The sequence below is a fragment of the Maylandia zebra genome, linkage group LG14 (assembly GCF_041146795.1).
Source record: "Maylandia zebra isolate NMK-2024a linkage group LG14, Mzebra_GT3a, whole genome shotgun sequence".
In the NCBI taxonomy this organism is placed as follows: Eukaryota; Metazoa; Chordata; class Actinopteri; order Cichliformes; family Cichlidae; genus Maylandia; species Maylandia zebra.
This window is the reverse complement of record NC_135180.1, coordinates 8,139,124-8,163,440: the sequence shown is the minus strand read 5'-3', so window position 1 is coordinate 8,163,440 and position 24,317 is coordinate 8,139,124. Positions and strand designations below refer to the sequence as shown.

Below are 24,317 nucleotides of genomic sequence, written 5' to 3'. Positions count from 1 at the left end.
TCTAATGACAGGACCAGGAGGAGTGAAACTAAATACAATGACCAAAGAACACATGACACTGTCAGAATAAAACAGGAAACACTAAAACTAGACATGACAATACAAACTTAACATACCAAATACGTGATGAATAATGCAAGAACTCAAACAGAAAACCCAGGAACAATAACTGCCTAAACTAAAGGAAAATAGGAAATAACACAAAACTAACAACATCTCAAAAATTGAGAACAATACAAAGAAAGCTCAAAGTGCTGGGTCGGAGACCCAGCCTGTGACACCCACATTATGATTCAGCTTTCACTTAAATATTCTATACATTACATCTACAGTTCAAGTTATTGAAAGCAACTTTATTAAACATTTTATTAAAGTTACTTTTAATATTTCCATTTTTTAAAATGTAGTTTTAGTCTAAGTTGGTTTGTGAATCAAAGTTTGTCAAACGAGTGTGAGTGTACTCATGCCTGCCATTCTGTCCAAGCTGCTGACACGTCAACAACATGAAGAAACTGGTCAGGTTATGGCAGTGGTGAAAATGAGCCTGTCATTCTACATCTCCTCGTTCTCATGTTATTGCTCTCACAAGATTTTTAGAAAACTTGACCTGTGACCTCGACCTTGAGGTTGAGGTCACTGAGATTCGAACAGTTTTTTAGTAGTATCAGTGGAATCAATTTGAAACATACTCTCAGAATCTTGAGCGTCCACACCACCCTCTCACCTGCAGGGCAGAGTGACAACAATACCCCATCAGCCTTTTGCACTAAGGTGTAAAAATTAAAATTAAAATGCACTAAAGAACAAAACACAAAGATCCAAAGCGTATGTGAACCACAGTCTTTTGGCTCTTACCGTGGCAGATGCACAAAGGACTGCTGCCAAAGTACAGCTTTTGTGTAACATAGACAGCATCTGACAAATTAGCATTACATGACACCCGAGGATGTGCTTTGCAGCAGCACATTCAGTGGCAACAATAGAATCAAAATATACACATTCTCAAGATCATTGCAGTCAAAGGAGTACTCAGCTGTTAGTATTCAGATGCTGAGGACAAATTAAAGTCCTTCAAACTATTACTTGTAATAATCTCTAGAACTTTTCAATATGCTTCAAGTATAAATATATCATTTCAACTCATGCAGCAGAAGTGCCCCTTTTATTATTACCGAGTAAGTAATAATACTACATCATACACTGAACAAAAATATAAACGCAACACTTTTGTTTTTGCTCCCATTCCCCATGGGATGGACGTAGAGACCTAAAATTCATTCCAGATACACAATATAACCATCCCTCCCAAACAGTGGTCACAAATCAGTCCAAATGTGTGGTAGTGGGCACATCTGCTATACTGAGATAATCCATCCCACCTCACAGGTGTGCCACATCAGGATGCTGATCTGACATCATGAGTAGTGCACAGGTGTACCTCAGACTGCCCACAACAAAAGGCCACCCTGGAATGTGCAGTTTTGACTCACAGCAAAATTCCACAGATGCCACAAGCAATGAGGGAGCGTGCAATTGGCATGCTGACAGCAGGAATGTCAACCAGATCTGTCGCCCGTGCATTGAATGTTCATTTCTCAACCATAAGCCGTCTCCACAGGCGTTTCAGAGAACATGGCAGCACATCCAACCGGCCTCACAACCGCAGACCTCGTGTAACCACACCAGCCCAGGACCTCCACATCCAGCAGGTTCACCTCCAAGATCGTCTGAGACCAGCCACCCAGACAGCTGCTGGAACAATTGGTTTGCACAACCAAACAATTTCTGCACAGACTGTCAGAAACCGTCTCAGGGACGCTCAACTGCATGCCCGTCGTCCTCATCGGGGTCTTGACCTGACTCCAGCTCGTCGCCGTAACAGACTTGTGTGGGCAAATGCTCACATTCGATGGCGTCTGGCACGTTGGAGAGGTGTGCGCTTCACGGATGAATCATGGTTCACATTGTTCAGGGCAGATGGCAGCTGAGAATGTCCCAGTTCTTGCATGGCCAGCATACTCACCGGACATGTCACCCATTGAGCATGTTCGGGATGTGCTTGACCGGCGTATACGACAGCGTGTACCAGTTCCCACGAATATCCAACAACCTCGCACAGCCATTGAAGTGGAGTGGACCAACATTCCACAGGCCACAATTGACAATCTGATAGACTCCATGCAACGATGTGTTGCACTGCATGAGGCAAATGGTGGTCACACCAGATACTGACCGGTTCTGGGTCCCCAGACCCCCAATAGTGCAAAAAACTGCACATTCCAGGGTGGCCTTTTGTTGTGGGCAGTCTGAGGTACACCTGTGCACTACTCATGATGTCAGATCAGCATCCTGATGTGGCACACCTGTGAGGTGGGATGGATTATCTCAATATAGCAGATGTGCCCACTACCACACATTTGGACTGATTTGTGACCACTGTTTGGGAGGGATGGTTATATTGTGTATCTGGAATGAATTTTAGGTCTCTACGTCCATCCCATGGGGAATGGGAGCAAAAACAAAAGTGTTGCGTTTATATTTTTGTTCAGTGTATATTTAAGTCTCTGGGGACATAGCATGAAACATGCCTCACAGATCCAGAGATGTAAAACATGGTGGTCAATATATTTCCTCTGCGATGTGCGTAAAGTAGCATCTAGCTGTTCAGTTTCAAGTAGCTAAAAATTCAGCCTAAGTAAATGGACTTGTGCTCATGTCCCTGCTGCAAAAAATGGCCTTTTACAGCTTTGGTTGGTAAGGCTTTTAGTAGAAACGGATTGAATAAAATAGCCCATAGGGTTTGAAAGCAACATAAATTCTGTGCTTTTATGACATGAACTGGAGGAAAAGGCTATACCAGAGCACTTTGGTTTACATCACTATCTTAAAAATGGTGTTTTAGTGACAAAACAAACACATCACAGGTCTAGCACTGTAATTTAGTTCTATTGCAGAGCTAGAAATAACATAAGGCTTCTGCAAGCGTGCTTCGAGTTATTTATTAGAAATTTTAAAATGAGCACGTCAGTGCTTAGAATATATGACAGGGATGAGGTTGGTGATAAATGTTCTGTACTCTTCGATATATATATGCATTTATCTTTCAGAAATCAGAAACTTCATTGAGGACAGGTGCCACTGTGAACTATTTCAGAAGGAAGATATTCAAGACACTGATGTATTTCTTTGTTTTGTTCCTGTAAATACATTTCAGTACAGCCCACTGGGTTTTTGGCAAAGGACATTTTCCATTTCATCGCTGCAATGTTTCCTGTTATTAAAGATAAATGCCACTGCCAAATATTTATCAGCGATATGAGATTGTTTGTTTGGGTCTTATCTAAGCCTAAGAAATAAAAAGGAAACTGTTTTTCTTTTGTGTTGAGAGTATATGGCTTTTCATTTTCTTTGCTTTTCTCTTAACAGTTCATATTTCAACTTCACTGCTTCCACACAGTTTCAACACTTTCTGCCTCATGTGTAACCACAGAGGCAGGAGGTGTCTCAGAAGGAAATGTGTCTTTTGGTGTGAAAGAACATCTGCTACTGTACTCGGCACTGTGATTGGTTTCCGTGACACGCTACTCCCACGCTTGCTGTAACTCATTTCATTCCTACCAGTGAGCCACTTCCTCACTATAACTGAGGGCAGTGCACTTTTCAACAGTTGGTCAAACAGTATTATAAATACCATAGTTTATCACCAGGACTAAAGTGTATAAATAGACCTTGCCTTCTTAGTAATCTGACTCGCTGTCATTATTTCAGTTTTTATTCATCTTCTTTTGATTAGAGTTTTGTATGAATAACTTAACTCGGAAAACGCTCCAGTAATTCCAAACTGGGTTTTCTTTTTCACTTTTTGAGCAAATCACTACACTAAAGCAATAGTGGTGGAGCAATAGTGGTCAACAAGAGCTTTACAAGAACCAATAAAAATATTATGAATCGATAGTGAAGATTGTGTGGTTGTCCTGAGCTCAGAAACTGTTTTCCATGATCATTTTTTAGAATATATGCTTCCAGTTATATGAAATATTGTGAGGTAATGACATCATCATAAAACTAAGAAAAGAATCAGCTGGTTGGTTAAAAAAAAATGGTGTCAATCTTCAGTATGATGAACCTGCTGGCGACATCATAAAAAGCTCACCAGCTCACTTATACAGGAATAGTTGTACAGACTTACCATGAAGTTTATCAGGTTTAGTGAATGCATTCTGGTCACTGCAACCTCCAGACAACTAGACTGCAGGTGGTGAGATTTAACTAAGGACTGAGGAGACTGAAACCACTTTAATCTTTCCTGAGTCTGCACCTTTTTTTAAGTCCTCATGTTTGTCTAGTGCTCTCTAACCCATAACCGTTAATCACCTACTTCCAATCTGAACCAGGTCCTTCCCATATATGCTAACTGTGTCCTCAACCCATTACTCCTCACTGAAAAAAAGGGATTGCCCATCTCTTGGATTTATGTAAGCATCTTGCGTGTATTTAACACAATCGGCTGGTGCTTTAAAGTTAAGTGTAACTATATAGTGTAGAAACTACATGATATGGAGAGAAGGTATATTAAATTGTTCATATCAAGTTCAAGTGAAGTAAGTCAATAATACAGCAATGTTAAATCTTGCATGGGATTTTGGCTTGCGCACTGTGGATCGTGGTTTGAGGAAGGCCTCTACTTTTTTTCGGGATACCGAAAAAAAGGAAAATGGGTGGTTGTTACATTTACAAAAGTCTAACTTGTAATTTGAACAAAATAGTTTCATGTTTCTATGGTGAAAATAATCAAATCATTTAGGATCTGTATGAAATTCAACAACTTAATTTGATCTCGTTGAGATGACATGATACAGTCTAGTAAGAGCGGTTAGTTGCTGGACTTATGAAATTCACAAGATCACACGAGATTACAAACTGCAGGGAAATCACAGGAGGTATAAGAGGCAAAACACTACATACATATACATACGTATATGGTATTGGTATTTATTGTGGTTTAACCTGTCAAGGACAAAATTGTACTGAAAATTCTGCATCAAACCTTGATAAGCTTTGTTAATCCTGGCTTGGTAGCGTGGTCGTTAGTGCTGTTGCCCCACAGCAAGAAGGTCCTGGGTTCAAATCCACAAGCTGGTTAGTTTGCACTGTGTTATCTCTGGTTTCCTCCCACAGTTAAAAGCCATGCAGTTATTAGCGTTAGGTTAATTGGTGAATGTAAGTGGAAATGGTTGTTTATCTCTATGTGATAGACTGGTGAGCTGTCCAGGGTGTACCCTGCCTCTTAACCTTTCACAGGGTTATGCCCCAGCTCCCCTGCAACCAGGAGAAAGGAAGTTGTTGTAAATCCATTAAATGTTTATGTTAACCAGACTCTAGACTTTGTTGAACAATATTAATATGAAGACAACATGTAGTATTTAAGTAACCAAGTAGTACTGGGGTAAAAGTTATTGAATAGTGTTGGAATAAAGTGACAAAATTGTGAAGGATTAAAATATTCCAAGAGCTCAACTTACTTCATCCAAACATGTTTCAATCGTGTTTTATCAACACAAAATGCACAGGTTTATTGAATATGAATAGGTTGTGTTGATTTTTAAACCTCAGTTGTTTAAGTTTCTGCCAAATCAAAACATCTGTGTGCAACCAATGTCCACTATTGAATTAAGTAAATCTAACATGCTCTTTTTTCAGTGCTGATTTATCCCTTCCCTCACACGTTTCCATGCATTCTTAACCAAGCTCTGCTCTATTATCCCTGCTCTTGCTCAAATTGTAGAGCTAGGCAAAGGTAAAGCCCCGTTATCACCTTTCATTTGTTCATGGAGTCTGTTTTTACTGAACAGCCTTTTACACCTTCTCACAAACTTAAATCTTAGGTCTACATTCTTAGTCATCCAGGTCATGGTGGTCTCAAACGTTTGAAATAAAGACAACTCTACTTCTTTTTGACTCATGAAGATTTTTCACCTCCCATCCAAGATGTTTCAGATGATGGAGTCCCAGGCATTTAACCCCTTGAAAGGGGTCCTAAGAGCCACTGACCCATCCTGTAATCAAGTCATTAAGAATCACCCAAACTAGGGAGTGATTCAGGGCCATCAAAGGGGCCAAGGAGATGTTGCTCAACCTGCCATCATGTGAGTTATTAAGGTCACATGGGTCAAGGTGTGAGTGGGGGGTTGAAATACCTGAGGAGGGATCTCAAGACTGTGTTATATGTGACTGATAGCTGGTATCATAGGCCTCTGTTCAGTGATGGTTATCTATGTCCACTGTAAACCGTCATTAATGACCCATGCTGCGATTCACACCTTGGCTCATGTGACCCTTAACGACTCACATGACTAGGGTTGGTCTACAGCTGTGAGGAGACAAGGAGGTTAAATACCTGGGACTCTTCATTAGTTTTTAGAACTGAGCCTAGCCTAGTTCAGTTGCGTTCATTGCAAATGCTCAAGAACATCCTAAACTACTGCAGTTATAGTCAGCCAAAGTAAATCTTCAACTAGTAGTTGTAAAAGTAAGTAAAAAAAAAACAAACTTAAGGTTCTTTCAGAAGAAATAATTCCGATTCTGACCAAATCTGACCATCTTACACCTCCATCCATAGTCATGTTTTCTAAAAGTGGAATTATATTAGTCTGTGATCCCAGCACACAAACTAGTGACGAAATACGCTAAAGCTCATGTGCTGAGCTAAGCTCCACAGGTCTAATTATGATATCGCTTTAATGTTTTGATTAGTGAGAAAGCTTCACATTCAACTTGGTCACTGTTCATACAAGTATGTGTGGAAGCTGCCACTGGATGCACCTGCTATTATACAACCACTATATATAAATATATTGAAATGTGCCAACGCTGGTATGTTCACACGCAAACCTTTAAGTATAAAACACAGACATGTACACATTCTGAACAGAACATACAAATCTAGCCTACTGTTTTTAGATAAAGTTCATTAGTTGTTGAGCTGCATGGCAAAGTCACTTGACTGTTTGGCCATTTGTTTTAATAAAATGACCACAGTGTGGTTTTTTTTTTTTACCAAGAGTAAAAGTTATACAATGGCTACCAAACACTGGAAGACTTTAAACTTTTAAAGACTGGGACCCTCACACATCTAAAAGTTGTCTTAAGGCTTTTAGTTTGAGACTATATACTATAAGATTGTCCAAAGACCGGGGATCTTGAAGGGTTGCAGTTCAGAAAATCAACTTTGAGACTATTTCCCATCATCCCACTGGTGGAAATTTATAAAAAAGGAAACATGAAAAATTAGAACAGAATTAGGGCCACTGTGCTGGTACTAAGATTTAAAACACAGACACAACACAACGTATGCTAATCTAAGTTTACTGTATCACTAGCTGATGTTCCCATCTCACTGTTGGCAAACGTGCAGTTTTTTTGTTTAAATATTAGAAAACGGAAAGATGTTTTTCAGACAAAATAGAGCTTTATTAGTGGACGTCCTTGCTAAAGGTTGATAGTAAAAAAGTGAGAAAAGCAAAAGAAGAATAACAGACAAAGCTCTGCTGTGAAAAAATCCCTCTCTGCATCAGCAAGGTTAGCTACTCTATCTGCTCACACAAAAATAAAGAACTATTTTTCTTCTATTGTTGTTGTGAAGATTGAATGTCTGTCGGCAGTTGTTGCTGCTACCTCTGAAAAAAGAGTGGCATATCAGCAGCTAACCCATCAGATGGTTCAAATCAATAGCTGACTAGCTTTAAAAGCATCAACCCCAAAGTGGACCACAGAAGTAGCAACTCCATACAGGGGTAATCAACAAGTAGGATTAGACAGGCATGTATGCAGTTACTGTGTGCACAATGAAATGTGTGTGTGTGTGTGTGTGTGTGTGTGTTTAAGATAAGATAACCTTTATTAGTCCCACACGTGGGAAATTTGTTTTGTCACAGCAGGAAGTGGACAGTGCAAAAGTTATGAGGCAAAAATTAGAATACAATAAGAATAAATACAGTACACAACTGTACAGAATAGAATAAAATAAAATACTATATACAGTAGAATAAAATAAAATAAATATACAATAAGATAAAAATAGAATACAAATACAAATACTATATACAACTGAGTAAAAATACAACGATGACAGAAAGGATTATTGCACTTAGTATTATTGCATATGTATGGATGTGTGTGCTTGATCAGTTAAAGTCTTTATTATGGAGTCTGACAGCAGTGGGGAGAGAGTAAGAGAAAGAAGGAAAAAAAGGCTAAATTAGCCAAGTCTTTTGTGCTTGTGGCCTTTTCTTAAAATGCTCCTGCATGTGCTTTTGTTCTTGTTTAGCGTGCACTGTTGTTGGTACCTATTTTCATTTCTGCTACAGCCAATCCCATAGAAACAGTGGTGCTGTAGCCCAGAGCAATTGCAGTCTAGAGGAAGTAAATCAACTGCAAAACAGATGCAGCATGTGTATGTGTTTCAGCATGAGCTGGTGAGTGTGAGAGGAAGTGAACATGGCAGATTTAACAGGCTTGTGAGCAACAAAAAGATGCTCCCTTCTTCTTCGGTCAGCTTGGCTTCATGCTTATGCCTCCAGCTCCTGGCTAGTAATCGTGGACAGAGGAGTAGATAGACAGTGGATGGATTCGAGCTCATGTATGCTTGTGAAAAAAGCATGGACTGGGCAGGATGGTTTAGAGCTGGTATCAATAATTCTGAGGTCACATAATTTGTTTTTAAAGTGCCAGTTTCATGAGCGATGATGCGGTGATGCTGGCGTATGACAGAGGAAGCAAAGTAAAAGAAGTAACAGGGATGAGGAAATGTTGGAAATATGTGCTGACAGCATTTATAGATATGCCAAATGCTCTGTTTGAAAGTGAGATAATGAGTGAGAACAGCTCACTGTAAACACAACATTAAACGGGTTACAGAATTCCACAATTCATTCTGTTGTTAAATAGAAGAGACACTGCAGATGAACACAACATCACACCGCAAAGCCTGGAAAAAGAAATTGATTGAAAAAGGGAAAAAAATTTACTGCCACACAAAATAATAGCCTTCCCAGATAGAAAAACACAATTCACAGCTGACATGGCAGACAGTGACAGCATAATGACTATTGCCGCTAATGCAGGTACTGCACTGCACTCCAACAACAATGCAGCAATTTCATTAGTAGGGTACATTCTGCCAGAAGGATTTTGAGTTGTGATGCCAGAAATACCAGTGACAGAGAAAAATTGGAATTGGTGTTGTTTTGATGGCAGTCTAAATGGACAAAATGAGGCGCAAAACGTGCAATAACAAAAGCAACGACAGGCTTGTGAAAATCTGGTATTATTACAGATAATAATCTGCATCCGCTCACAGGATGAACTCTACAATATAATATATCCTCTCTAAGACTGTCACTCCATCTCTTCTTTTCACCCAGGCTGGAATAAGCGAGTGGACTATGAGCCAGGAACAGGCAGTAAGCAGCTGTTTCCCAGGATGCACCTCGAGACCTGTGGCGGACCTCTGTCCTCGGTGAGGACCACGGTGGAGCTGCAGACCAGCCACATTGGAAAGGGCTGCGACCGGGAGACCTACTCTGAGAAATCTCTACAAAAACTCTGTGGTGGGTTATTTGGGGTTACTGTGTTTTCATAATCACTAGCTATTCTTGTGTGGTCGAAATGAGCAATAATTAAGATAAAAACTTGTGACTATTAAATCGATGGTTGATATGCAGATTTACACAGTATATGGCTCATCAAAGACTGCTGTCTGAGGCAACTAAAAGTTGGGGCAGTAAATTAGAAGTTAGATCCTGCTAAAAGCATTAATGGAGTCCATGCGTTGAGCACCAGGGTCAGACGGCGCCCGAGGTGTGTTTCTGTGCCCTTTTTAAATCAACATCTGAAAGCTCCCAGTCCGTGTTGCTTTCTTATCTCCACTTATGTCCCCGGTAAACCCCTGTGCTAAATGAAGGCACCAGAATGGCAAGTTAAGGCTGTGTCACTAATGATGTGACAGAGCGAGGGCATTAGCCGCCCTAGATGCAGCCGCGCTTTCTCCTCAGTGACTGATGAGCAGTCGAGCCGCCGTGTCAGTGCCCAGAGCGCCAGCAGAGTAGTCGAGCCTATACCCCCACCCACACCGCACTGCCAGCAGGAGGGCTGGAGTCATCATCTTTGACTAACGGCCTTCACAAGCCACATTCCACCTAATCTGAATGCATAACATCCACTCCCTGCCTCCCCTGGCTCCCAGTCCACGCATGGTTTACCACTAAAGAGGCCTTTTCAGGCACCTCATAATCGTTATCTGATAGCAAATAGAATAAATTGTAATAGCTTTTTTAAAGCACAATCAATTTGAGATAATGTACAAAGACATCGGGCAAAGGAAAGGCTGCAGCTGGGTGCTGGAGGAGTCGATGGGTATTTATTTACTGAGGGAATCTAATTACTGGAATCAGAACGTCGACGGCGCCACGAGCACGCAGTGGAGAAAAACAGGGTTTTACAAACGAGTGAAAAACATCAATTAACGTGCTAATGTGTTATTAGCGGAAATGAACAGATGCATGTTCGAGTTTCTTTGCCAGGACAAGGGACACAGTGAGTTGTGACACTTCCTGTTTTGTTTTGTTTTTTTTGGTTGGTTGGTTTTTCTCCTATAACATCATAGCTCCCAGGTCGCTTTGATCCATTTCCGTCAGTAAGCCATTAGAAATGATTCATAAATGTATTTTAAAGGGATGAAATAAATGTTTTACTGTCACACAGGAAAAGCAGAAGATAGATGGGTGAGGGCATGTCGTATGCATGGAGGAGCGAGGTGAGCATGTGTCAGGGGCTGCGTTTGTCAAGGTGACGGCTCGAAAACAAAGACTGGACGGGGCTCAACATATTAGGGTTATTGTGTCAAAGGAATGATGGAGCTGCTTTGAAAGGGAGGAAGAGAAACCAAATGAGCCAGCTCAGTGCAGGACGGTAACGACAGGTCTGTTTTGTCAGAATGTGTAGGGATCGTGTCAGCTGTAAGCCATCTGTGCGACTGGCTGATTCTTACCAAGCCTTTGCTATGTCTTTTTCTCTTTGTGTTACCATAGTGCTTGGTTAGTATTTCCTCTCTGTTTCCATAGAGGTGCATTATAGCAGTGAGCTATGTTCTGAATTTATGAATAGTGGCTCACATTTCTTTTGAAAGTTAGCTTCATTTGCCATGAATCAATACCCACATTCCGTAGCTATCTCAGCCCATTGATTCCTTATTAAACCCTGCCAGCTGCATTACTCTTAAGTAATCATAGCCAAGAATAAGGCAATGCACACTGCGTATCTGCCATTATTGTTGTTGACAGATCTACTGTCTCACCTCTTGTTTGTTCCCACGGCAATAACCCCAGGCGCCTCGTCGGGTAGCACTGACCTCCTCCCTGCTCCCGGCACGGCCACCAATTGGACAGCGTCCCTAGTGTCTGACAGCGGGAGGGACAGCGACTTGATCTTCAGGTTTGACGGTCGTCAGGCAGCCAAAATCCCAGACTGGGTGGTACCACAGAATTTGACAGACCAGTTTACCATTGCAACATGGATGAAGCATGGGCCTAGTCCAGGGCTCAGAGCTGAAAAGGAGACCCTACTTTGTAACTCTGACAAGACTGGTGAGTCATTTGTTAACACATTTCATGGAAAGAATATATTTTTTTGACATTTCATTAGGTTATAAGAGATGTCTGGGTAAGCTGTAGTAAGGGGGGATTAGCAGAAATCGTAAATCAGAATTTAATTCAAACACCACAAATGAAGTGCACCTTGATTCTTTGGTGGATCATGTGTTGTGTGGTCAGTTGACAGGAGAATTGTGGTCTGTGAGCAAAGGTATAAGACACTGACTGCAATACCCCAAGTGACAGTGTGCAATAAAGACTCAGAGTCTGATAATATCTGCTTTTGTTCGATGTAAAACCATAAATCACCGCTTAAATCATCCTAATATCACTCCTCTATACAATAGAGCTACACATGTATAGAATATATCTATAGCTCCTCCACAGATCTAAACAGCAACTGTTTGTGAAATACTTATTTCAATGTGATACTGTTTAATAGTGGCACATTGAACAAAATTTGCAGCTCGGTGGACAGCATACCCTCCCTGCAGGGATTATTTTTGTTGTTGTTTTTTTAAATTCCAGTGAAAGACTATCTGCCTGCAAACTCACCTCCTTTAGAAAAGTGCTGCTGTCCCAGATTTGTGAGAGCCACCTGTCAGGCTTGCTTTACCTGTCAGCTGTGAGTAGGTGGAGTGATTTGGTCCCTGGTGTCTACTCCTCTTTTTACCTCCCACAGAGATGAACCGTCATCACTACTCGCTGTATGTCCATAATTGCCGCCTGGTGTTTCTGCTGAGGAGAGACTTCACCCAGGTAGACACCTTCCGGCCGGCCGAGTTCCACTGGAAACTAGAGCAGGTGAGGCGCTAACGTTGGAATACGTGTGATAGACCAGGAAACTTGTACTCTGAGCTTATCCTCAGCTCACCTTTTTGATGAGGTATGGACCTCTCGCATAGAGAGTTATGAAGCCTCTAGCCTGGATTATACCTCTATTAATCATCCACTGGGATATTTTTTTCTTAGTTTAATCCATGGTGGTCTGTGTCTTGCGTTAAAAATAGAAGGCTCCTGGTAAGACATTGGGATTCACTGGCAGCAGCAAAAAGGTTTAAAAGGGAGTAGGAGCTGTTGGTGATTTACTAACACACATCATATTCACCCAGTGATTTGCAAACAACCATGGTTTTGTGGGTGTAAACTGTAACCAATTAGTGCTTGGCTATACTAGAAATCCCTCTATAAAAAACAAACAAAAAAACCCACCTAACCTTTAAGTGACCCCATTTAATATAGAGAATCCACATACTAGTTAATATCCATGTAATATCTTAATGAATTTAGGGACTGAATAAATGTTTGGCATCTGCCCTTTCATATGATTCCTTCGAGGAATGGAACATTTCCACACATGAAAATTCCACAATTAGTTAATAATAAAAACAATAGATATGATGGCTAGAGAAATATGAGCTTCCTCCAGGGTTGTGCATGTGTGCATGTGTCTCTGTGTATGTGTGTGCGTTGCGTGAAGACAGAGGCAGCTGTCTGTTGATCGTGGATGCTGTCTCGGAGTCAGACAGGTCATCTCGACTCACAAAACCCCCACGCTCACCCAGTGAGGACATTTGATTCAGGAGGCACACAGCTGAGGCTGGACATCCAGATGCAGCTCCCTGGGCTAATTTAATCAGACAGATCACTGGTCCTTGATTGGAGAGATAGCATGAAACGGGTCATCCATCAGTCTCCTGACAGAGCATGGTGTGCATGAGGCCCCATCTGGAGGAATTTAGACAGAGTCTCTATTGAGTATCTGTCATGGCTATTGGTCTGTTTTTCTCACTCTACATTTTCTCCTTTTGTTTTTAATTTGTTCTGTTCTTTTTTTTCTTTTTTTTTTAAAGACATCTGACCAATCTGGATATTTCACAGACCTCACTGCAACAGTAGTATGGCTTCTGCTAATGACATTAACAGTGATGTTCACTGTACTTTCTCAGGCGCTGTTCAGATCAGCAAAGGTTACAGTGGCTACGAGAAAAACTAAGCATGGCTGGAATTCTTTGCCCTCATTCCCTCTTTCTTTTCAACCAATCAAGCAATTATAGTGTATGTAGAGTATTTGTTTATATGTTGAATCAAATAGTTTGAGAGTATCAAAAGTGTTATACTACTGTGATGTCACTAATTATATTTCTGAGCAGTACCTGAAAACTACTGGGAATATTGTTGCATCACCTTTGAGTATGTTAATGTTGTTAACATGGCCAACATTATAAACATTGGTATGTTAGTACTGCCAGTTTGATAGAGGTCGTGTTAGGATTGACATTGAGCTTTAAGGAACACTATTAATCAGCATAACTTCATTATACGTAAAAGTAATTTGTAGCCACTGTAACGTCAACCTTTGGTTTGTGGACTAACATTTCGAAGACTTTAGATTTGATTTGGATGTCAACGTCTTTCAGAGACAGAAACAATGTTGCAAGAGCTAATCTCTCTGAAACCTCCAGGACGCTCTATTCATATGTACTTGTCTATCCCAAGGAAACAACCCCCAAAACATGCAGTTATTTATCATTTATTTTGTTCTCAATTTGATAGTAATTGATAAAATGAATGTGATTCTCTATTAAAGGAGACTTGAAACTAGCAATCAAGACCAGAAAGTTTTTATAAAAGTATCAATCTAGTGAGCAGTAGGACCTTTTTCTCACAGACCTCAGTACAATGGGACTTCGTTTGGAGCTGGCAGAGCTGACTTAGTGGCCTCCTCTTCCTCCTCCTCCTTCTTCAGGTTTTGTACATTTCCATTCTGGCTTCACTTTCCAGTCCTAGAGGCCAGTGTTGTGTAAGTTGACACATAACAAGAGCTTATTCACAGTTCACAAAGAATTAAATGAAGCAGATAATATTCATAGTTCACAATTTAATTAAGGTTAAGCAAGCCTTATGACCGCTGGAATATGTTCCAGGCCCCGGGCAGCCCTGAACTGGATAAGCAGAAAAGGATGGATGGTTTATATGGATCTCTAAACTATTCTATTTTCTTTATAATTACTTCCTATCAACAAATCCATCTTCACATCATTGCATAATGTTACTTCTTGCTACCTCCTAAAATAAAAATATTATTTTTGCTTTTCTATATTTCTTTTAAAAGTACAAGACAAAGCAATGTGAATACATGTTTTAACACCAAATTGGTTGTTCATGTGGCTGATGTTGTTACTTTTTTTTCTTTCTTTTTTTTAGATAAATATAAAAATATTCAAACTAAGAAAAATGAGCTCAGATAGGTACAGTGGTCACAAACTTGACAGAATTGACGTGTTCATCTCCGTATTTGTTTAAAAATTGTGCTCTACAAATGACCAAAATTCAAAGTAAGAACAAAATGTAAATATTAGATGCTAGTGTCACGTCAGTGGTATCTGTCTATTTAGACATAGATTTCATTTCAACTGTCTGACTCTGATATTAAGTGACAATGGAGGTAAATAAAATTTAGTTGCTTACTTGAATGTTGTAAACTCACTTTTACAAAATTCAAGTGCAACTTCTCTTCCATTAACAGTGTCTTGCTGCTTTGGGCAATCTACACTGACACAGTTCACATTTTCATTCTAGCTACTTAGTGTTCAACAGTCTGCCATATGGTCAGTGAGCTTCAGCCTGGCAAAGTCCCTCTTCACAAATCCCAATTGTATTCATTATATAGTATGTATCATACATAATAGCAGCATTGCTTTGAGCTAAGCCACTAAGGTTTAGGCTGTTTATTGTTTACCAAGAAAACAGTCCTAGTTCAGCATACTGTCATTTGCTAAATGGCACTAGTCAGAGTATAGCTGAGGCTAATGTAATAGAAAAATAGCCTCACAGAGCCATTAAGGTAACGCAACCTGCATGCAGAGCGTATCCAGTTTAGAGGCCAGGAAAGAGGCAATTTTCCCTTTGATGTTCTTGCTTGTTTGTGATAATTCTAATTCATAACATGACTCGTTATAAAATATATCATATCACACCTTTCCCCCATAGTTGTTTTAACCATATGCCACAGTTAATGAAATCCCACATGAAGGAAGTTAGTAAATTAGAAGGGAGTTTGACAGTTTTTGGTTGTTTTTGCTGTGGCTTAAAAAGGGTTGAGACAGGTAGTTCTATAGCAGGTCTGAAATGATCTTGATTTATTTCATTAGCACGTCTCACGATAAAAGTTTCCACGGTCTACTCTGGCACCACATAGGCACACAATAGCTGTTAAACTTTCTCGAGCACATTTAGAGTTCTCACTCTTTCGCGCATCCTCCCGCTCATCCTCCTCCCTCTTGTTAATAGTTGTCTCTGTGAATCCTGGGGGCATGAAAGGAAACTTTCATTAAGTCGCTATCTCCCCTCGCCTTGTCGCTATTTCCTCCTCATCTGCTAATGTCTTTAAAACAAAATGAACTTCTGAATACCTCCAACTTAGAGAACCCTCGAACAGAAGAATTCTCCTCTCCCTGCACTGGTTTATCAAAGAAGTAAGAAGTCCAATTAATTTCTCATACAATCCAATCACGCACTGCGAGCTGCTTCATAATAACCGCACCGGGGTGGTGGGGGGAGATGGTTGCAGATATTAGTTTTACCTGCTGAAAAAAATAAAGAGTGTACTATCTGTTAATAACAGGCAGCATGGTTTTATGCACATTGGCCTATTCTGTTCAGTACGCTTAAACTTTGCTCTCTGTGCTGTATGCATTGTTGGGAGATGAAGCCTGAGGTTTTCATTGAAACTTCACTGAAAGGTTTTGCAATGAACGTGTACCAAATGTGTCTTTTGTGCACACTTTCATATTCTTTAAATGCAGATCCGAATAAGAGTGTCTCAAAGAAGGAGGCTGTCAATCTTGAAGATGTTTTCTGCATGAGCCAGTACTGAATGAACCCCTGCAGGTGTTATAACTATGTACAAAATTGGATCGGGTGCGCACGGTCTAAAAAATAGCCTTTGGCGCTCGCAGGTGTCCGGGAAATTCACTGTATAAAAGAGTGCCTCACAGACCCAGACTCCCACTTTAGTTCTTTCACAGTGTATTAACAGCTTGTGAGGTTTTATTGTTCAATTCACCATATTCACCCGGCGCCTACTTTCCTCCTGACATCGGATGCTTTTATAATACTGCACACTGCTGCGTTGTAGTTTCAAGTCTAAACAGAGGGAATTTGACAGGGGATTTGACTGTTATCGTGTTACTGGTTTCTGATTGATCAGCATCTGAAAACACAAGAGTAAAGACAAAAATGTTCAGGACACACACACTGTGTCATCTTTAATGATTAAAAAAAAAAATATATATATATATATATATATATACACAACGACCCGTTACCTGCCATTAAATCATAACAGAAATTGCAGATTACAAGGGTATTTCCAGTCCCTCCGCTTCCTGTTTCAAAGACAGAATTTGTGAGATATGTAAGAATGAATATGACCATATGAAGCCCAAAATGTAACGTTTTAAAGAAGCAGTCAAAGAACAAAAGCCTTCTAATTACCTCTGCCAAGGAAACTGTTGCATGCTTATGTGTGATTTTTTTTCTGTCTGTAAACATGATAGATCTAAAAATTCTGGATGAACCTCTGTAGGGGTGTGCAGTGGGGTCATGTTATCAATCCATTAAACTTTGACTTACATCCACCGGTGTCTTCAGGCTCAACATAATGATTTATTGGTCAAAAATGGACAAAACACTTTAAAACTTACAAACTATGATTTTTGCAAGTGTGGTGTGTATTGTGAACGTACAGAAAGTACTGTATTTAAAACTTTGCTGCCATTTTTTGTCTTTACAACATATAAGAAATGATTTGCGGGGATTCTAAATACTTTGGCCCTTTGACAACATTTGACCTTAAAGGAGAGGTCAAACCTTTATAAAATGTCCATCCATCCATCTATCGTCATCCGCTTTGTCCGGGGTCGGGTCGCGGGGGCAGCAGCCTAAGCAAAGAGGCCCAGACCTCCCTCTCCCCAGCCACCTCCTCCAGCTTGTCCGGGGGAATACCAAGGCGTTCCCAGGCCAGCCGAGAGATATAATCTCTCCAGCGTGTCCTGGGTCTGCCCGGGGCCTCCTCCCGGTGGGACATGCCTGGAACTCCTCACCCAGGAGGCGCCCAGGGGGCATCCTTGTCAGATGCCCAAACCACCTCAGCTGGCTCCTTTCGATGTGGAGCAGCAGCTGCTCTACTCTGAGCCCCTCCCGGATGGCCGAACTTCTCACCCTATCTCTAAGGGAGAGGCCAGCCACCCTTCGGAGGAAGCTCATTTCTGCCGCTTGTATCCGCGATCTCGTTCTTTCGGTCACTACCCACAGCTCGTGGCCATAGGTGAGGGTAGGGACGTAGATCGACCGGTAAATTGAGAGCTTCGCTTTTACACTCAGCTCCCTCTTCACCACGACGGACCGGTGCAACGTCCGCATTACTGCAGCTGCAGCCCCAATCCGTCTGTCGATCTCCGGCTCCCTTCTCCCATCACTCGCGAACAAGACCCCGAGATACTTGAACTCCTCCACTTGGGGCAGGAACTCATCCCCGACCCGGAGTGGGCACTCCACCCTTTTCCGGCTGAGAACCATGGCCTCAGATTTGGAGGTGCTGATCCTCATTCCCGCTGCTTCACACTCGGCTGCGAACCGTTCCAGTGCGAGCTGGAGGCCTTCACCCGATGAAGCCAACAGAACCACATCATCTGCAAAAATCAGAGATGAGATTCTGAGGCCACCAAAGCGAAAGCCCTCCGCCACTTGGCTGCGCCTAGAAATCCTGCCCATAAAAATTATGAACAGAACCGGAGACAAAGGGCAGCCCTGGCGGAGCCCATCACCCACCGGGAACGAGTCCGACTTATTGCCGGCAATGCGAACCAAGCTCTTGCAACGGTTGTATAGGGATCGAATGGCCCGTAGCAATGGGCCAGACACCCCATATTCCCGCAACACCTCCCACAGGACACCCCGAGGGACACGGTCGAATGCTTTCTCCAAGTCCACAAAACACATGTAGACTGGTTGGGCAAACTCCCATGCACCCTCAAGTATCCTGGAGAGGATAAAGAGCTGGTCCAGTGTTCCGCGACCAGGACGAAAACCGCATTGTTCCTCCTGTATCCAAGGTTCGACTAACAGACGAACTCTCCTTTCCAGAACCCTGGCATAGACTTTCCCAGGGAGGCTGAGGAGTGTGATCCCCCTGTAGTTGGAACACACCCTCCGGTCCCCTTTGTTAAAGATGGGGACCACCACCCCGGTCTGCCAGTCCACAGGTACTGCCCCTGATCTCCACGCAACATTGCAGAGGCGTGTCAACCAGGACAGCCCTACAACGTCCAGAGCCTTCAGGAACTCGGGGCGGACCTCATCAACACCAGGGGCTCTGCCACCAAGGAGTTGTTTAACTGCCTCAGTGACCTCGCCCCCGGAAATTGGCGGGTCATTCCCCTCATCCCCAGACTCTGCTTCCTCCTCGGAAGACGTGTCAGTGGGATTAAGGAGGTCCTTGAAGTATTCCTTCCACCGCCTGACAATTTTCTCAGTCGACGTCAGCAGCGCTCCGCCAGCACTATACACAGTGCAGGTAGAGCACCGCTTTCCCCTCCTGAGACGTCTGACGGTTTGCCAGAATCTCTTCGAGGCAGTCCGAAAGTCTTTTTCCATGGCCTCTCCGAACTCCTCCCACACCCGAGTTTTTGCTTCAGCCACTGCCCGAGCCGCATTCCGCTTGGCCTGTCGATACCTGTCGGCTGCCTCCGGAGTCCCACAGGCTAACCAAGCCCGATAGGACTCCTTCTTCAGCCTGGTGGCTCCCTTCACCTCTGGTGTCCACCATTTGGTTTGGGGATTACCACCACGGCAGGCACCAACCACCTTGCGGCCGCAGCTCAATGCAGCAGCTTCGGCAATGGAGACGCTGAACATGGTCCATTCGGACTCAATGTCCCCGGTCTCCCTCGGAATGCTGTTGAAGCTCTGCCGGAGGTGTGCGTTGAAGATCTCGTGGACTGGGGCCTCTGCTAGACGTTCCCAGCACACCCTCACTACGCGTTTAGGTGCACCAGGTCTGTCCAGCGTCCTCCCCCGCCACCTGATCCAACTCACCACCAGGTGGTGATCAGTTGACAGCTCAGCCCCTCTCTTTACCCGAGTGTCCAGAACATATGGTCGCAGGTCTGCTGATACGATTACAAAATCGATCATCGACCTACGGCCTAGAGCGTCCTGGTGCCACGTGCACTTATGGACACTCTTATGTTCGAACAGGGTGTTCGTTATGGCCAAACTGTGGTTAGCACAGAAGTCCAATAACAGAGCACCGCTCGGGTTCGGGCCCCATGGACTAAGGCCCGGCCACCAGATGCTCGCCCTCGGGCACCCTCCCCGGGCCTGGCTCCAGGGCGGGGCCCCGGTGACCCTATCCCGGGCAGGGTAAACTGTTCCCTCGGTGTCCTTTTCATAAGGGTCTTATGAATCGCTCTTTGTCTGGTCCCTCACCCAGGGCCAATTTGCCATGGGAGACCCTACCAGGGGGCAAAAGCCCCCAGACAACATAGCCCCTGGGATCCCTGGGACACACAAACCCCTCCACCACGATAAGGTAGCGATTCAAGGAGGGGTTATAAAATGTCCTTTATCTTAAAAATGATGCTTCAGATTTTTTGTTTGTATTGGCAACATGTATGAAGTGAACTAGTATATGGGGATTTTAAATATCACATTATAGTTTCCCCTAAATATCACGTCACATTTGACCTCTGACCTCACTCTTACATTTTACATCTTTCTTTCTTTCAAGTAGACCCCAACATGTGTTATATCTTTAAAGAAAACTATTACCCGTTACCTAATCCTGCATGTCATAAATGTAATGAATGCACTTTGCACTACAAACTGTATGCAAAGTATGTTTAAAAAGAGCAAAGAAAAAAAAACATGCATAATGGGGCGATCGTGGCTCAAAGAGTTGGCAGTTTGTCTTGTAACCGGAAGGTTGCCGGTTCGAGCCCCAGCTCGGACAGTCTCGGTCGTTGTGTCCTTGGGCAAGACACTTCACCTGCCGCCTGCTGGTGATGGGGCCAATGGCGCAATATGGCAGCCTCGCTTCTGTCAGTCTGCCCCAGGGCAGCTGTGGCTACAACTGTAGCTTGCCTCCATCAGAGTGAATGAATAGTGGAATTGTAAAGTGCTTTGAGGGCCCCGAAAAGCACTATATAAATGCAATCCATTATAATGCATATATACCATATGCAAAATAAAATACTATTCCCTTAAAAATAAATACAGAGAGCAAGCTGTTTTGGCAGAGGTTTGCGCTCTTGGAGGGCTTCTTGTAATTTGAATGTTTTCAATGAGAGCAACAGATGTACAGTAGTTCTGTTTTTAGCTCTTATGGGTTAATAAAATTGCATTTCTGTAAACACCGCACAGTATTCGCCGTTTTGAATTCACACATCAAATGAGCAGCAGCAGGTAATTTCCACCAGCAGCTGCCAAATAAGCACTGACAGAGCTTCATGTTTAGTGTTGACACAACTGTCTAAATTTCTGTTTTTACCATCAGTGGAGGAAGTCCTGTTGCAAATAGTCATAAAACATTAACTAACATTAACATTAACAACAGCAAAAAAAGTACTCTGAGCACACAGCTTTTTTCCCTTCTGTTCTCACAACATTCTCAGCTGACATCAACTATGTCAACACTGACATTTACTTACAATCTAATATTAAAAGCAGTATTTCAACACTACAATAAACACTTAGGTTTGTGCTCTGAAAGCAGGCTCATGAGCACTTCCAATGCTAAAAACACTAACAAATAAACACACATCTGATGCATACATCAGTGAAAAAGTGTTTCATGGGCAAAAATCACCAAGAAAATAGTAAAAAATTAGTAGCTTTACGTTTTGCTTTTGATACAGTTGCAAAAACCAAAGTAAAAAGCTGGGATTTTTTGATCAAGAAGAAGGTTTGAAGTGTTAGTTGACATTTTTCCGTCTTGCCGCCCTCTACATGAATTGCAGACTATCTCAATGCAAACTGAATTACAATAGAGTTAACATGCTCTCTGTAGATGTGTTTTTGCCTGCAGCTAACATTAGCATTCAACCATATCATAGCCAAGATTACGGTTACAGTGTAAGTGACACAGCGAGGAGCAAAAACACATTTATTTAAATGTGGAAATAAAACACACAGGATGCAGTCAAGCTTACAGTGGAACATTACTTTCTTGCACCTTTTCATGCAGCCTCAGAAATGTTTTGTTTAAGTCAGTGATGTTCTGTAACATTAATGTTAATAAAACTTTAAATACCAGATTTTCACCTGCTCTGCTTTCAGCTGTCAATCAAAGAGTATTAAATTTAGCTGTCGGCGAATGTTTGTCTGTTTCTCTGTGTTGGCCCTGCAACAGACTGGTGACCTGTCCGGGGTCCTATAGTAGCTGGGATAGACTCCAGCCCCTGTGCTACCCTAATAACTATAGGTGGAATCATCTTTATGTTATTTAAAGTATATATGTCATTTGTAAATTATTTCTCTAAAACCATCCATTTGATATAAGATTTATCAGTGTTACTTTAAAGGACAATAGCCTACTCCCTTAATACCTCAAAAACATTTTAAGCACTAATAGTTTAAAAACTTGCTTCTAATCAGTCCTCTACAGTTAAGAGACTGATTTTAAAATGCATTAAGTCTTCCTACAGCAAAAAATAAATAAAGCAAACTGTAAATTAGAGGGTAAGTAACAACCTCATAATAACCTCATAGTATATAATGGGTCAGTACACACTGGTGCTGATGAACTTGTTCAAAATGCCGAACTGCAACCAGTTTGATAAAAAGGAAGGAAAACTGTGCTATTTACATTTTAGTAATATGTAAGTTGCACTAAAGTAACATATCAATGGGCTCCAAAATAGACAGCTCCAAGACATAGACAGCTCACACTTATTTAGCCTTATTCCTTAAGGAAATTTCCTCTATGTTTCAACTCTGGAGGTTTTTTGTTTTTGTTTACAGCTCTTGGTAAAGGAGGTGTGTTTGGCATGACCACATAAAGGTTCAGACAATCCCAGCAAAGTATTGTAATGTATATTGTAACACACAGCACAAACCTCCTAATGATTTAAAGTAAACGGTAAATGGTAAATGGCCTGCATTTCTATAGCGCTTTCTAGTCCCTAAGGACCCCAAAGCGCTTCACACTACATTCAGTCATTCACCCATTCACACACACATTCAAACACAAAGTAAACGATAGCTTTGTGTGTATTATTTCAAACATCTGACTAGTCTGTCCTAAACTAAATGCAACAATTGCTTGTTTATGAATCTCTAGATACCTCGTTGACCAGCTCAAAACGTCCTTGTTTAGGCAAATGTGTGCCTCACAGATCCCATATAACTTGAATAAATGCATTATGCACTCTCATATTTTTGCTAATTCTCAGTCAGAAGATAGCACCACCCGAAGGCATACTCTACTCTATCGTCATTTTACCACTGAATGGTAATAGTAAGAAGACGACAAGATAAAATGAATATCATGCAGAAACAAGTGAGGAGAATTAACTAGCTCACAAGTGAGGGGAGAGCGGGTGAGTGGAGCGGGACTGTCTGTGGTGCTGTGTCTGCTGTACTGGTCTGTTCTGGTGAAGCTGGATCTGGGCTTGACACCGAAGCTGTTGATTTACGGGTCAGTCCACTTTACCAACCTCAGCTATGTTAGCAAGCTCTGCGTAGTCACCGAAAAGACCACATGATGGAAACAAGTCATAAAAATTTGGTTTTTTTAAAGGGTGGCTAGGCTCTCTTAGTGTAGAGCATGTACAGTTTGGCCATTTGGGTACAAGTCAGAGTAGAGTCAGTGCTTCTCCGAAATGAAAGGAGGAAGTTGAGGTCGTTCAGCAATCAGACAAGGATGCCTTCTGGGCACCTCTTTGGTGAAGTGCTCTCAGCATGTCCTACGGGTAGGAGGCCCTGCAGCAGAACCAGGACATGCTGATTACATCTTTCGGCTAGCTTGGGAAAGCTTTGGTGTTCCCCAAGATCAGCTCGTGGAGGTGGCCATGGAGAGGGAGATCTGTGCTCTGTTTAGACAATTTATTAAAAGCAAACAAGTTAACCTTTACACATGTCATTGTTTCATGTTGTGACCCAAAGACACCATCCTGAACAACCACTGATAAATGGGTTCAGTTTCCACATTTGGAGACACTCTGCAGAGTGTGTGAATTTCCCATGGCTGTGTTTTTAGCCCATTAGGATTTATAAAAGGTAGAATTTTTTTAAGTTGAATATTAACTAGGACCACACCAGTGGTGTCTCATTACTTTCATGCTTCTGTAGAGTTTGATAATACGAACCCACATAGAGAGGTAAATGGAGGCTCTCATTTTTCAGTTAGAATAAAGAGAGCATTGTGTCCTCATTTGACAGGCTGGATGGATTTTGGCAAGAGGAGAAAATCAATGAGAAGTCACCTCGAGCCTTTCAGCTGGCAAAAAAGAACAAGAAAAACCAACAGGGATAATTGAGATCTAAATGATGTTTCTACCAGGAGTCTAAATTGAATGTGGAAAGGACGACATTACATTCAGCTACCCAATGGAAAACACTTATTTTTTTCAGAAAGCAATCAAGCAAACACTCAGGGGGGACTTT

The 24,317-nt window shown here is 42.0% G+C and overlaps 1 protein-coding gene across 1 annotated transcript in view; it reads left to right on the top strand.

Moving 5' to 3' along the window:
- The window catches only part of LOC101468731 (calsyntenin-2), a 328,728-nt gene that overhangs the window by 240,603 nt on the left and 63,808 nt on the right, over window positions 1-24,317 (top strand). Inside the window, exons 6-8 of the mRNA XM_004562808.6 lie at window positions 9,423-9,608; window positions 11,385-11,642; window positions 12,331-12,452. Coding sequence (XP_004562865.1) covers window positions 9,423-9,608; window positions 11,385-11,642; window positions 12,331-12,452 — 566 coding nt within the window. The remainder of the gene's footprint in view (window positions 1-9,422; window positions 9,609-11,384; window positions 11,643-12,330; window positions 12,453-24,317) is intronic.